The sequence below is a fragment of the Toxorhynchites rutilus genome, chromosome 2 (assembly GCF_029784135.1).
Source record: "Toxorhynchites rutilus septentrionalis strain SRP chromosome 2, ASM2978413v1, whole genome shotgun sequence".
NCBI lineage: Eukaryota > Metazoa > Arthropoda > Insecta > Diptera > Culicidae > Toxorhynchites > Toxorhynchites rutilus.
Window position 1 is genome coordinate 271,871,369 of NC_073745.1, and position 16,540 is coordinate 271,887,908.

At 38.1% G+C, this 16,540-nt stretch overlaps 1 protein-coding gene across 4 annotated transcripts in view; it reads right to left on the reverse strand.

The window, feature by feature from the left end:
• Positions 1-155: 155 nt before the first annotated feature.
• LOC129764285 (uncharacterized) overlaps positions 156-16,540 on the reverse strand; it is a 54,932-nt gene continuing 38,547 nt past the window's right edge. The window contains exons 1-8 of one of the 4 annotated variants that reach the window (XM_055763206.1): positions 13,603-16,539; positions 13,054-13,447; positions 7,383-7,473; positions 7,030-7,201; positions 6,500-6,636; positions 6,234-6,431; positions 5,615-6,133; positions 156-1,554 (exon numbers count right to left, since the gene is read on the reverse strand). In XM_055763206.1, coding sequence (XP_055619181.1) covers positions 1,300-1,554; positions 5,615-6,133; positions 6,234-6,431; positions 6,500-6,636; positions 7,030-7,201; positions 7,383-7,473; positions 13,054-13,157 — 1,476 coding nt within the window. In that variant the 5' untranslated portion in view covers positions 13,158-13,447; positions 13,603-16,539 and the 3' untranslated portion in view covers positions 156-1,299. Of the gene's footprint in view, positions 1,555-5,614; positions 6,134-6,233; positions 6,432-6,499; positions 6,637-7,029; positions 7,202-7,382; positions 7,474-13,053; position 16,540 lie in introns of those variants that run through there. The other 3 variants (XM_055763205.1, XM_055763204.1, XM_055763207.1) reach the window with 3 other exon arrangements.

Genomic DNA, 16,540 nt, shown 5'->3' on the forward strand with positions numbered 1-16,540 from the left:
TTTTTTATCAAAGATGTTTTAAATTTTGAAACTTCTGCGAAGTTTCTTGCTGTTTCTTCAGTTGAACCTATCTTTCGTCATCAGTTGATCCATTAGGGTAGTGTGATATATCACAACGCACCGTGTAGGTAGGACTTCCATACCAAGACGCACGCTGACTTCAAGTTTTCCCTGTTGTATTTTGGTTTTTGTTTTAAATTTTACACTGCGTTTTTTTTCTCTCTTGGGAATACAAAGATATCTACATAATGCAAATCGAAACTGATGCTTCTGGTTGGGCTTTGTTTGGCTTGCTGCTTTCTCGCATTGTATGCTACCGGAAAAACGAACGAAAATAAGTACAAAAATTTTGCTTCATCGTCTAGAAATATCGAACGGCGTGCCGTTTCCGGTATCGAGCTGAGTTGGCACACTAATCAGAAGTGCATCAAGCTTTGTTTCGCCCTCTTCGTTGAGGGGTTTCGAGAGGAGTAACGACTATATGTAACGTTCCTGCGCTAGGTTGTGAAAACTAACTGTGCCTAACGCTAGATCCTATAGGTAATTGTCAAAGCTTTCCAACACCAGAGTGTCTTTGTCAATTCTGGGTTCTATTGGGGGGAAAACAGGAGTATTGCTGCGTTTCTGTTGGATAAACATGCCAGTTCACATAGGTACTCTCATGCGACGTATCTTTTTTTACCAACGTTCCTGATGTCGGTCTTCTTCATGCGCTATTGTTAGAAAATATCTCATTGTTCATTATTATTTGCGCTATAATTCTACGAAGATTTGATTAAATAGATTTCAAAGATGCTAAAATCGAATTGCATTTTCACTAACTTGGTTTTGACTGGGGATCATAAACGATTTGTTCATCTAAATATATGAAGAGGGAATTCGTTCAATCTGTTGTTTAACTTTGTTCCTTTCGTTCTCATCGTCGCTCCTATATGAACTCTCTATTCTATGATTTTTTTTCTGTGGTTTATTGGTGTAGCTTTTGCATCAGGGATATAAATCTGTGCTATACTTAACTACCGTGTACCCTCTTTTCACACACTAATAAAACACAACTTTGATTCTAACACTAAACCTTAATCAAATAGGGCCCACTTAGTATCGGCATACCATTCGTTTCTAAAGTTCATGTTTTTCGTTCAAACAACTCGCTCTTAGCGTGTATAAATACAATGTTTTCTATGTGCGGAGTGAAACGAGTTAAAATTGGCAAAACTCACAAAATATGTTAGTTCCTTAAACAAAATGTTTCACTTTACATAGGAAACCATACATGAAGAGATCACTGATTCGTACGCTTTACATTCCATTGTAGGTGGCATCCGATTTTAGGTTCTGACTGTTACTTGTTAGTGTTGTGGTTGTTGTGATGGCGCTAGTGGATGGTGGTGATGCTGACGGTTGTTGTTGAGCTACACTTGCTTGTTTCCCTGCCTGTTGACTTTCGGGGAATACTCCTTGATGTGAATTTTGCTCTCGAGCTGACTGAGAAGGCTTCGAAGCCGTTGATTCTGTCGGTTTGTTGAAAAGTTGCGATAGGGGATCCTTTGGTGGCTATTTATTTAAGAAGGTGGAAAATGAAAACTAAATTTTAGTATCTGTTTAGGAATTAAATTAATTTGAACCCTACATCGATCGTATCGTGAGTACTAAAATCTCTCGCACAACAGTTTAGCTCGATTATCAGAGTAGCTACACTATATGAAAAAAGGCCTATCGATTCTTTTTCTGTTCGTGTAATCTACATGCTCTCTGTACTGATGATAGACGTATACATTGACCTGTTGACACCCGGGGCTGTTTTCTTAGGTGTCATCCCTCCAATAAAAACTTGTAATCAAGTCTTTGTTTCGTTTTTTAATGAAAAATCAAATTGACCGAATCCAGCAACTTATTTATTTTAATATAAGATGAAACGAACAAGAAATCATAGATTCTTCACGCGTAACGAATTAACGAATTATATTCACTTTTAATTGACTACAACGCCAATACATTTACCAAATTGAGACTCGCGTTGGTCCATGGGAAATTCATTGTCGCACCCGTAGCTCAACGTGTTAAGCATGCCTAATCCATCGTTGACTGCAGATAATTTTTAATTAATTTCTACTTTAAAGAGTCTCTTTCAGAAGATGTCACAAAAAACGGTTAGTAATAGCTTCAAACTAACTTTAAGATTAGGAAGAGTTTCATGGAAGTTCCACAAATACCCACGAAAATGTGTGCCCACACTATTATTCATTCTACATCCAACTTATGCACGTGAAGCATCGCGAAAAAAAAACCATTCGTTATTTTGTTAGTACAGGTCGGACTCGATTATCCGGAGTATTGATTTTTTTTTTTACTCCGGGTAATCGAATTCTCTGGATAATCGAGTCAAAACAATTTTTTTTCTTTATTTGTTTTTTTTTGCACGTATTTTTCGTTTTTTTGTTAAAAAGAGGAATTTGATTTTTGATTCATCCCCTTAAAGTCAGAAAATACTTTTCTCAAAAAAAAAAATAATAATAATAATAATTTATCCAGATTCTCTCAGGAGGTGATAGACGATCATATTTGATGAAAAAAATCCTCCAACGCATATGTTCGAATTTCAACAATGACAGATTAACAGATTTTTTTTTGGTTTCGGACTCTGTTGCTGCAAACTGGCTCTACATTAAAAAGTACGTTATGGAAGACGATTCTGATGCTTTCATTTGAAAGATGAGAAAATTTAGTACAGGATATAGTAGTGGAACAACTAAATTAGTGAATTTTAATAACATTTTGGAAGTAAAAGACTTAAAAGTTAATAATTTTTAATGTGTTATTATTAATTTTATCCTAAAATCGCGATTTTTACCCAACTGTACATGTAATAGCCACTTAAACTTCACCTTAACGTTGAAAAGTTACATTTCTTCATGAAATAAGTCATATTTGAAATATAAAAAAATATTTTTTTTCAAACTGAATATAATCGAGTCCAAAATTGTATATAATCGAATCACATATTATCGAGTCTGTATATAATCGAGTTTGACCTGTACTGAATTCTATTAGTCAAATCATTTCATTTGATACCAATATTGAGGGGATTGCAAAAAATACATAGTCGACCATTTTGTGCCGGCGACCTTTTCGAATTTATGTTTTTCGTAGTATAGTGTTTTTTTCCAAATCAAGCCATTCAGCCACTTTTTTGCGGCGGCCAAATTTAATGTTTCAAGATCATGGAATACGCAATTTTATAATCACAGTAGAATTAAATGTATGTTCTAAATTTCAGATCAATCATTCAACAGGAACGGTGTCAATTTTATATTAATGTGGGACAACCCAACAAACATTCAAACATACATAGAAACAGGTCAAGCTGAAAGAAACCATTCAAAAAGTAATAAGTTGTTTGGGGACTGCGGCCATCTTGAAATTGGATTTTTCATTATCTGCTATGTTCTACTAGTCGAGAACTTTCTTTTGATACATTTTTGGGCATTTTTCATAAATAACTGTGTTCTACTAGTCAAGCCTTTTCATTTGATACCCATATTAATGGGGTTCTGAGAAAATAGGTAATCCACCATTTTGTAGTGGTCGCCATCTTAGATTTACATTTTTCATAAATAACTGTATTCTACTAGTCAAGCCCTTTCATTTGATACCCATACCCAAGGGGTTGTGAAAAAAATATATATGGCGCCATTTTGTGGTGGTGGCCATTTTGGATTTTAATTTTTCATAAATAACTGTATTCTACTAGTCAAGCCTTTCATTAGATACCCATATTGATGGGGTTCTGTAAAAATATGTGATGCGCCATTTTGTAATGACCGCCATCTTAGATTTGCATTTTTCATAAATAACTGTATTCTACTGGGTGGGTGACTATACATGATGATGACGTTGAATTAAAGAGGCTTTAAACTTTTCAGTTCATTCGCCTCTCTAAGATTATAGATTAGTCCAACTAATATATATATATATATATATATATATATATATATATATATATATATATATATATATATATATATATATATATATATATATATATGTATATATATATATGTATATATATATATATATATATATATATATATATATATATATATATATATATATATATATATATATATATATATATATATATATATATATATATATATATATATATATGGCCTAACAATTACTAACAAGTCGTGCATACATCGGAAGAAGGTCATTGCTACAGGAAAAGACTTTTCCTAGCAACAATTTTTTGATGTTTTCTTTGAAAAATTACTACTAATATTTAACTTGTAACATTTTTATGTTTTTGTTTTATTGCACTCTTGCACTCTAGATCCTCCATATGCCTAATTTGGTTTCATTTGCTTGATTAATTCTCGAGGAATCCAGAAATTTGTGTTTCATTTGTATGGCAGCCCGCCTAAAAGAGGGGGGAGGAGTATCTAACCACCGTAAAAACATTTATTGCACCATAAAACCTCCAGATGCCTAATTTTGTTGTATTTGCTTTATAATTCTCGAGTAATGTAGAAATTTGTGTTTCATTTGTATGGCAGCCCCCCCTTAGAAAGGAGGGAGGAGTATCTAACCACCGTAAAACCATTTATTATACCCTAAAACCTTCACATGTCAAATTAGGTTTCGTTTGCTTGATTAATTCTCGAGTAATGAAGAAATTTGTGTTTCATTTGTATGGCAGCCCCCCCTCAGAGAGCGGGGAGGGATCTCGAACTATCAAGAAAACCTTCCCCGGCCCCAAAAACTCCTACATACCGATTTTCATGTCGATCGGTTCAGTAGTTTCCGAGTCCATAAGAATCAGACAGGCAGACAGACAGACAGAAATCCATTTATATATTATGTGCTCCCTTGGCCGAGTGGTTAGCGTCATAACTAACATGCCGGGTGTTCGGGTTCGATTCCCGTTCTGGTCGGGGGAATTTTTCGTCAAAGAAATTTCCTCCGACTGGCACTGTGATCAAGCGTATAGTAGAGCTTGCCACTCAGAATGCATTCAAGGCGTGTTATTTGGCATAGAAATCTCAACTAAGTACTAATAAAAATGACGCAAGTAATACTACGTTGAGACGGCGAAGTTCCTCTAGGAACGTTAGTGCCATTGAAGAAGAAGAAAGATATATATATATATATATATATATATATATATATATATATATATATTTGACATATCCGCAAACTTTTTTATATTTAGAAACATAAAAATAAACAAAAACACGGCCAACGCGAGATTTTACACACAAAAATGTTACGAATAAAACACATTTTTTTCAGGGGTCTCCAAAGAAAAATGCCATACAGTGTCGGACAAAACATTAAGACCACTGCTCAAGCAAAAAAATTAAGTCAACCATTAAAAAAACGCACTTTTAATGAATGACTATTATTTTAACTACAGCTGTGATAAATTTCTTCGAACATATATTGCTACCAACGGCCAGTAGAGTTGGCATGACATTCATTATAGGTATATACTATGGTGGCAGCGTAAATGGTTATGTTAAATTTCAAAAACCGACCATGTACATTTTGTTTATTGGCCCAAAAGAGTGGCCGTTAAAACCCCAGTTTCACCAGTATCGTTCCGATCACTTACCCCTGTAGCAATTGTCGTTGGAACAGTGGCGGGAATAACTTTCTTCTCAGCTTTTTCTAGTCGAGTTTTTATCGAACTAATCTCGTTAGCAATCACATCGTTCTGCGCGTGGTAGTGGTCGCATTCTTCGCGAACAGAACTGATTGAACCTTTGAGTCCGTTAGTGGCATTTTGCAGCATCTCAAGCTGATTGTAGATCTGCCTGGTTCCACTATCTAGGTAGGTGAGATTGTTCTTCATCTCGACCCAAATGTTCTCCACCGACTTCACGTGGGACGAAATATTGGCTGAGTTTTCAACCAGCTGGTCGATGGACGTTTTGTGGCTCTTCAGATCCTTATCGAGCCAGCTGTTTTTCTGGTTCAATGTTTCCAACTCTGTGGTGAAGTTCTGCGCTAGGTTAGCGATCTGGGTGGACAGTTCCTCCCGTATGTTGGCGATGCTTTGTTCTGTGGCGTTGTTGGTGGCACTATTCGTGGAGGCCGGAGCCGACCCGTTGCGGATTTGGGCGATGAGGGTCTGACGGAAGATTGAAGAGGATATGAATCGAAGTGAAGTAAATCTACAATAATCAATCTCGAACGCCACCCAAATCATCCTGATTGCTAGTGCTATTTACCTGTAACTCATCCACACTCTTCCGGACCGTTTTTTGGTCGGTTGTGGTGACCGCGTAGCGCTCCTCCAGGGCGCTTATTCGCGCGATGGCGTCCCCAATTTTGGACCCGATGTCCGCCACATTGGTCTTCAAGCTGTTGAGCTGCGCTTCTTGGGAATTTTCGTTCTTCTTCTCTATCGTGTCCCGCAGCTGTTTGAGCTACAACGTAATAGGAAAACAAAAGATTAGGTGTGCGATTAATCACCCGCCAAAAGGGTTCCACTAACCTCTGCGGAGAAATTGCTGAGCACTTGTTGAACCTCGCGCAACTTACCGTTCAGGGCAGTTTGATTTTGCTCGAGAGTTTTGGACGTTTCGTGCCATCTTTGTAAGGCTTCCGGCAAATTTTGACTAGAGGCAGATACTGTGGATGGTGTTGAAAGCAATGCAAAGTCTTATTTAAAATATATGTTCATAACATGAAGACAGTCGATTCCTAGCGAAAGAGAGATGCGTCAAAAATAATTCTACCCAGTGTCAACGGTGGTTTGCTGTTACGTATCAATAATTGATCTCACTCAAATTCAGCACAAATGAAGTTATTAAAAATAATCAAACAACATAAAAATCTCAGCTCCTCAGCTGTCTAAATAAATCCATCTGACTGATGAGGGTGAGGAGCATGCAAGGTGTCTTTTCGAACTTTATAACTAAATGAAACCATCAATTTCTGTCCCGAGTAGCAGCAGCAGTACACACACAGGGCTCAATTCGAGTGGAACATATGCCCCCATAAAATTGCTCCCGCTATATATACCTTGCTCGATGCGGATTCGGTACTCGGAGACCTGCTGTCTGATGTCAAAGTACAGCCAGTACATGAAGCCAAGCGAGAGAAAGATGCAGGACACGAGCAGGAGTGGGCCACAGGTACGCAGACAGGAGAATCGCTTCCTCCGGCAGCGGGACTGGGCTCGCACCTTCGGCTGCTAGCTCGGCCCCCCGAGGGAAGATAATTTGGATGGAGATATGTTTTTTACGTTTATGATTATGATCCAGCGAGGACGCGAGGCACACAAGAGAAGAGAGAGGAAAGAAGGAAAAAATAGCAGTGAATGAGAGTATATCGTTAGTTGGATGGGACCCTTCGCTTCGGTGGCACAAACTAACCCAAGAGTAATCCTCTTGCTCGTCGGTCGAGTTCGAGAGCAACTGATCGTGGGAGGCTATTCCGTTTCCGGCGATGTGGCGTTTTCCTGAGCTGTTGTGTTGAACAAGAGCAAAGAGAAGATAGAGACGTTTTGTGTTTTTATAGTTTACGAAATAATGTGATGATGTCTTGGTTCATGAATTTATGAATAACATATTTCCATATTTCGGGTGGTGTTATGCTTGTATTCTAGATGTTCATGTTTAATTAATAGGTCGTAAACATAATCGAAATGCAACTTTTTGAGTATTATTTAACACATAGACATATACCGGAACATACAACGCATGGAATGAATAGTACTAAGCAGCTGATTACTAGAAAAGATCTTTTCGCGTTCTTGAACCAATAATCTTTTCTATTCCACGAGACAAAAAACGTGAGATGACTAAAGTAAACAGTATTTCTAAAGGCAACTATAGTTTGACATTGGCTGAGATTTGGAGTCATCTCCTAATTTGTTTTCGACTCGGGTATCAAATACGAGGGCAGTACAATAATTATTTAGTCTATAAAAAAACTATATAAAACTAAAATTTTGGAAAAATGGCGATTTATTTCTCAACATAGTCTCCTTTTATCTCGATACACTTGACCCAGCGATGCTCCAACTTCTTTAATCCATCTGAAAAATACGTTTCTCAAGGTCTGCAAAGTAGGCCTCCGTGGCGGCGATGACCTCCTCACTCGACTCAAATTTCTCCCCGGCGAGTGACTTTTTCGAGTTTGGAAACAAAAAAAACTTGCACGGGGCGAAATCTTGAGAATACGGTGGATGGGGCAGCAGTTCGTAGTGCAATTCGATCAATTTGGCCGTGGCGACGACGGAATTTCCATTTTTTCCGTTTTTCTTAAATCCGCAGACACACTCTTATCCACACACGGTCAAAACAAAATTACGAGTCCGATTCGGCTGAAATTTTGACAGTGGCCGTTTTCGGGAATGTACTACACGATAAGTGATCTCTCTTGCGATGAGGCTAAGTACTTATCGGACCGCCCTCGTAGAAGCTGAAATGTAAGGTGGCCTCCAGAATAAAGCGAGAAACTGTGTTATCTCACGTCACTCGCGATGCAAAAAAAATAGGGGAATAACAAAACGATTTATTTTCATTTTGAAATTGATCCGATCAATTTCACGAAACTGTTATGATTTCAACGAAACGATTTTTTTTTGCAAATTGTCAGCTTTCTTCTATGCGTATTACAAAATATTCTTCATTTCGCATCAAGAGATTTCGCTTCTGCTTCTCGTAGCCGTTTCATCAACCTAAATTCATTTGACGTAAGAGCTTCTTCCTTTCGAGTTTCCTTATCTTCTAGATAAAGAATTTCGTCGAATTACTATTTTTCATCATTTTTAAGACTTTCAACTTCCTGGGTTGGTTCGTTTCAGGTTAAATTAGCTTGTTTGAAACTTGTATTGATGCTATCTCTCTAGCGTGAAACACAGCATAAATTCGTCGCATAGCACAACCGTTTCCTCATGTATGTTTGCATAAACACATTCGGTGTTAATAGAGAAAAAAAAAAACTCTGAACATTGGGGTTTCCGTGCGAGAATCGACGATTCACGAAGGTAAAAAATCCGTGAAATTATATCTTCCAAAAATGATCAAGTCGTTCATTTTGAGGATAACAGTGAGCAAAATTGTCGCATTAAGTCGATTGGACTTAAGTTGCAACTTAAGAGGGTATTCTAGCCTAGAAATATGAAACAAAATCAATTTTTTTTCTTCACTTGACACAAAACTTCAAAACCGTTTTTCTCGAAACCAATTTTTTGCTGGCATATATTATATCTCAAGTTCACCTGAACCGATTTGTTCCAATTTGCTGTGAATTTCGACATGTAGTTGAATGAAAGGTAATGAATGTAAACTTCCAGCGCCGAAAGCGATCATGACATTTTGGTTCGCGTGGTTGTGTACCATGAACTGCGAACCGAACAGAGATCTCTTGGTCTTATGTCATGTTTCGTAGCATGTAACAACACACGAATGATCCTGGGGAAAATGACTTCTGCAAAGATGTTATGTGAGTTATTCACTGAAACGATCAATCTTTGTGTCTATACGACATACCAAATCATTTGAAGAGTTCACAACTTGTCGCTGTGGCTGCATACTGCACTGAATATGGTTGCTATGATTCATGCCTTATACGACGTATGTGACTGTTTTGGATTTTTTTTGGCAGACTTGTCTCGAGATGAAAAATAGAAGGTGGGAAGATTCACGGGTTTTGCTTGTGTTAAACTTTGATTGTATTAGTAGCCAGGAAGATAGGAAGTTCACATATCAGGCATAACAGTCAGTTACTTAAATGGTTCAAAATTGAATGTGTCAACGAATAACGTTGAAATATATGATGGCCCTCCACTTACCCCGTACATGGAAATTTATATGTTTGGGCAAATTTATCTAAAAAGATAATTTTAAATTAATTTCTTTGAAAGCTAATGTCCTTGCATTGTCTTTGATTCCTATGTACGTCCATCAAAACCTTTTTTAAATTTTTTTTTTTTTTTTTTGCTGCATCATCATATTTTTACATTTCAACAAAACAGTTCAAACGCAAACACAACCACTTATTTACAAAGCCACATTAGAGGATATACAGAAAATAATTACATATTTCCAAAAAATATATTTCGCGTTACATTCATCATTTGAAAAATAAACAGAACATGTCACGAACCAAAATGTTTCATTTTTGTTATTTCTTCTTATATCAGAATTAGTATTCTAATTTTTACTATGTTTGGATTTTAGAACATCTTTATGGTAGTTTATCTCTTGTTAGCAATTGTAATTACTTTTTCCACAATTAGGGTGCTGAACACTTCATTCGTCTAAAACTAGGACGGAAGCAGAAAACTTTTCGTCTCAATTTAGGTCATATGGAGTCTATTCAATTTATTTTTCAAGTGCATTTTACGCGGAAAAAAAACTTGCTACTTTTTTCTCATGCGCTGTAAAATGTTTTCCGCCAAAGGAAAAAACGATTTTGTACCTCTGACTTTGTTCATTTACGTTTTTGGTCGATGTAACGAGAAGTAAAATAAGATTGAAATAAAGTTTAGAACACCTCAACAATACTGGAATTTCAGTGTCTGCTAAAATTTCAGTTGGGCCCCTATGATTTTGAACGCTAGCATTGATTTAAGAAAAAATACTAATTTGTTCATTTCATCTGCTTATTTTTACTTTTAATAACAACACTTTTCCTATGTAGTGGACTATTATAAGAAAAGTAACATACATAAATAAAATCTGTGACGTCACAGATTTAAAAATCTTCCCACCTTTCATTTTCCATCTCGGACTTGTCTCACTTCTTAACTAGGTGAACCTAGTCAGCATGCTCATGCTGTTTCAATCCTGACCTGGGAATTGTCGGACAATCGCGCAGGTGCTAAGGATGACCGACTTTTGGAAGCTGGCCAATTCCTTCTCGATGTTCAGCACCTTTAGCGCTTCCAGAAGTATCTTTGGGATAGTTCCAGTTCCAGAGGGAACGACTGGAACAATTCTTGGGACATCCCTTCACCCCCCACAGTTCCTTGAGCTCCACAGCCAATGAGTAGTTATGAATTATGAAGAAATCCGATGAAAATTGTTAATGTGGAAAATCTTCATCGTCATTTCTTTCTTCTTTTCCTTCGTATGACGAGAATGACTTTTCTCTGCTATATGTGAAAGTAACTATTTTGATCGTTTCACCTTTCAATTATGTAGAAATGTAAGATAAATAAATGATTACAAGTTTGTTGCTTGTGCAAAAAAAAAACGCTAAAAGAGATCGTGGAGGATGTTGGATGCTGTTCGGCCACTATTCACCGCCTATACAATTCTATACAGTAACCCTAGTACCAGGCTACAGGATCGGAAGTGGTAGTCCGCAATCTTCGAGTACATGAAATATTTTTGTAGCATCCATGCAGAGGATCATCAAAGATTCGCTATCCAATCACAGATCGGAGTAGAGAGTTGAGAGTTACTCGATCGAAGAAGCTGTTATTTCTGCTAGAAAAGAAAATAAGAAAATAATAGCTCTCCCTCAGATGAAAAACTAGAAGTGGGTTATATCCGTAATGTAACCGCAAGGTGGACGTAGGAATAACGTTGGCTTAGCTATCAATAAGTAACAAGCAAATAACTCTTAGACATTTCATCCTTCGAATAAAGTGATTATCATACCACTTCGTTTAGCCGGAAAAGAATTATTAGCGCTCAAAGGAGGAATCGATTCCTTTCTCATGTCTTTCGAAAGAAATGATTATCATACCATTTCATTGGTCCAAAGCAGAACTATTAAAGGGGGACCCCGGTCTGAAAAGTACCAAAACTCGAGTTTTTGTATTTTGCAGTTTTAGTAAGCTTATGCCCTCAGAAACGTTGTCCTGAAAGGATTTTTCGATATTTGATTTCATTCGAAAGTTACAGCCAATAGTGTGAGGTCACCTCAAAGGATTTCAAACTCATTTTTCTCGAAACTATGTTTTTTCAACTGATGGTATCGATATCTCGATACCATCGACTCGACCGATTTGGCTGATTTTTTTCATCAGCATGTAAAAATGAATTATCTAAAGCGTTATATAGCTGTTTTTGATATTGAATTTTTTCGATTTTTTATAAGCTTCTAAACATCGATTTTTCATTAAAAATAACTCATTTTTAACAAAAATGGCCGTAATCTTGGCAATTTTTCGAATTTTCAAAAAACCCTATGTAACGCTTTAGGTATTGTCCTAAAGTTTCAAAATATTCATTGGAATTCGTTCTGCGACACCCCGTTGCTTCAGAACCGATACCACCAGCAAGGTATCGATTTTCAGACAGCTTCAACGCAACGCGAAAAAACACGGAAGTTAATTATTTTTCGATCGTTCAGACAGGGGTCCCCCATTACAGAAAAAAAAACGATTTTCCAAATTTAATGTACCCTTGGAAGTTTTCGAAGATCAAAAAATCAAAACTTTGATCGCTTTGAGGCACCCCTAAATCATGTCCGATTGAGCTGAAACTTTGCACAAGTTATTTTTTTGGGCCAAGAAACAAAATGTACATGGTCGGTTTTTGAAATTTGACATGACCATTTTCGTTCCCACCCTAATGGTCATACATCAACCGAGATCCCAATTCTCAGGATTATTCTATCTCAATGGCATGCATCTCATGCCCGTAAAACATCCCATCCAGTGTGAACGTCCTGATTTCAGCTTCATCTAGTATAACTATAAGTTCGATCAGTAAAATCGGAAAAATGATGAGACAGATCTACGAACTACTGAAACCGTTTTCTATCAATGAACGATTCTTACACTACAACGGTTCAAATGATGTGGAAGATAGACCCAGAAGGGGGCGTCCGAAGTCGATACTTGAAAATTTTGATATTTGAAAGACTCCGATTGGGAATGCGGGTTCGTAAATCAAGTTTATAGCGCACTTGATGATTGCCACGTGCCACATAACACAAAATAAACATTATTTTAAAATTATGTTAAAAACAAATAATAATTGACTTCATAAATCTCGATATTCAATAACATTGACTCGTTTCCGTTTTCTAATTTCCAATTCTGGATTCATGGATTCATTTTTTATTATAATTTAACATTACCTTTTGGCGAGAGAGTGCGCCACCAGGGCGTCCAGTTCGCGCCGCTTCCGCATCTTCTTACCGCCGACACGCAGCGGCACCGTCACGTGACCTACCGATTCCATCTCGAGCTGGGCTTCTTCGAAGGTCACTTTCGGGTAGTACCGTTTGGAGCGAATGGTGACAGTAATGAAAGATTTGAGAAGGCGGCTAATTGTATCCAGTTGACCGGCAGGCTTCGCGAATCATAGATTCTTGTTTTCGTTGCTAAGATTAGAGGAGCTGGCTCGCTGGCGCTTCACATCGTGTGGGATTTACGCTATCAAACACTGATTACATCGCACCTCTATCACTTCCGAGCTTAGCGTTCCATTGCATGGGTTTTTTGTGTCAATTTATTCACTGTTCCATGGCGCTAAATCACCGAATCAAGTGTAACAACATACATTCCCATATGAGTGTAATTATAAACGAAACCACAAAACCCGGCTTCCTCAGAGCTTCATGAGAATAAATTCAACATAAGAATCCAATTTGGTAATCCCCCTAAGGACGCAAATCTTCACTCACATTGTTCACACAGCGCTTGGTTGTTTCGGGGAAACTTCACTTTCACCGTCCAACGTCACATCTCTAGCAGGTTAATTCTCCGATGTGCTTTTAAACGAATGATTAATAGGCGTGTTTCTAATTCCGTTCGCCCGACAACACGTGATGAGAGGATACGAAACATAGATACCAGCGGGTTCTAAAGTTCATGTGAAGTAAACTGACGACTGGTAAACAAAATATAAATTATTCTGCTTCGTCTCCCTTCCTCCCCGTACTCGGTAATGCCCGCTTCTGGGTTTTTGAAGTAATCTCAAGAATTCTTGAGTGGCTCAGTTAATTATTCGCTGTGTGAAAGGTTGAACAGAAAACTTCCACCATAATTGCACAGATCAAAATGGGGATGAGCGTTCACCACAACTCAGAGTACCAAACGTTATACAGGGTTTTCCAACTTTAAATTACGAAAGTGAATTGAAATAAAACACACTTAGAATTCGAATTTCGATGAAACTTTTATTTCAAATTAAAGTTTGGTTTATGCCATTATGTGTGAAATACAACATCATTCAAATGTCCACCTAGGGCTTCCTCGCACACCTTGATCCGAAACAGGTAATTTTCGATGACTTTTCGGCACATATGGGGCGGTATCTCGGTCATAATTTCACGAATGTTACCTTTCAAATGTTCAAGAGTTTGCGGAGAGTTGGCATAGACACGGTCTATCGCATAACCTCACAAAAAAAAGTCTAGCGGGTTCAAATCGCATGATCTGGACGGCCAATTGGCATCACCAAAACGCGAAATTATGCGTCCCTCAAATTTCGTTCGCAATATGGCCATGTTCGGTCTTGTTGTGTGGCACGTGGCGCCGTCCTGCTGAAACCACATGTCATCCGTATCCATATCTTCAATTTGTGGCAAAAAAAATCGGTTAACATGCGGTCATAGCGCTCACCATTCACAGTTACCGTCTCGCCGTCCTCATTTTCAAAGAAATACGGCCCGATGACTCCACCAGACCGTAATGCGCACCAAACAGTGACTTTTGGCGGATGCAATGGCCTCTCAACAATCACGTGTGGATTTTCTGAGCCCCATATACGGAAATTTTGGGTGTTCACATAGCCACCGAGCTCGAAATGTGCCTCATTGCTGAAGAAAATTTGATGCGAAAATTCAGCATTTTGCTGCTGTTGTTCGTTCACACAATCGACGTATGCCCGACGTATTCCATGGTCACCACGCTCTAATTTTTGTACCAGTTGGACTTTATATGGATGTAGGTGCAAGTACAAATGCAAAATTCGCCACAATGATGTGTTTGACAAGCTCAATTGCTGAACACGCCGTGGAATCGAAACATTTGGGTCATCCTCCACACTGGCAGCAACAGTAGCAATATTTTCAGCCGAACGCACATTACGATGATGCACAGGTTTCACAATATCCGCTACGGATCCAGTTTGTTCGAATTTACGCACTACATTAGCGATTGTGTGCTCTGTAGGCCGTCCATGACGACCAAAATCCGTCCGTAATGCTCGAAAAACATTTGCCGGTTTTTCATCATTTTTATAGTATAATTTAACAAAATTAACACGTTGTGCGATGCTAGAACGATCCATATTGTAAAATGGCAGACATTCAACTAACAATATGACGCTTTGGTTGACAGCTATGTCAAACGGTTGTCAGCGCAGGGCTGTATACTTTCGGAAGCCCGAAATGGAAAACCCTGTACATTTTCCTAACCTCTATTTAAAGATGAATTTCAGAACACCAGTGACAGCGAAAACCCGTGCCCTTCGTATTCGCCGCTTCGTTGTGAATGCAGGAAAATTACTCCCATTAAACCACAAAGCTGCCACCCAAAATACAAATATCATCCTCAGTGGTTGAAACAATGGGGAAGACGTGTCCGTTCTTCGATGTCAGTTGATACACATTAAAGCCCTAGACAACTTTTCGGTTCGGTTGAGAACATTAGAGAAGTTTTGCTTAGCCAAGAGAGATGTGCAAAAATGTCTACTAATGTTAGACCCCTTTTCTCTTTATTGCCCCATCCTTGTGTAGTATTGAGAATTAAGAGTCCCGAATCTTGAATCCATTTGCTGAGAGATTATGTCATAAATGGTTATACATTGACGGTATTTTTCTCATGGATCAATAAAAAAAAATCGTTCGCAAAGCACAGGTGAATACATGCCTTATGAATGTTTTTTCGAACTTGTGTAAATGCAGAGAAACGTGCCAGTAATGGGCCCATGAAAACTCCAAATGAGACCGTATTATACAGCACAAAGATAGCGGGCAAGTAACGAAACTGGAAAATTCAGGAGGAAAAATCTCTTGTCGCTAGTCTAAAGTTCAAGGTCGGACCCGATCATAGACTTCTCGTTTTCTTTATTCTCCATTGTTAGCGCTGGATGCAACATTTGTATACATTTCCATATCCTGGGTCTGGCCGTTCACTTTCGTATCACACCGTGTCTGAATGTGGTTATTTCGTTACCGTTTTGTGTGCACTCTATTGCGCGGTGATATCCTCCTCCAATTCGTTAAAGTGCGCCGAATGGTGGGTTCCCATTATTCGCATCGAGAAGATTTCAAGGATAAAAGCAGCATTTGGCCGATACAGAGGGTTCGTTAAAGAGAGCCACAGTGAGGCAAGGATAAGTAGCAAACCGTCTCGGGTAAGAATGGCAGGCTCTCCATTGAACGGGATGGTAGGGTTATTAGCTGCGAAAAAAGAGGATTCGTTTCCCTATATACCGTATTACTCAGAACTCGTAGAATGCACTACTGAATGTTGAATACGTAATGATTTGTTCGTATTAACTCGATTTTAACGAGCAAAGAGAATTACTAGCTTTTGAATAAGTTTGCTAACATGCAAACAATGAAACAACAAACAAATAAAGTTAATAAATAATTTTATCTTGATGAGTTTTCT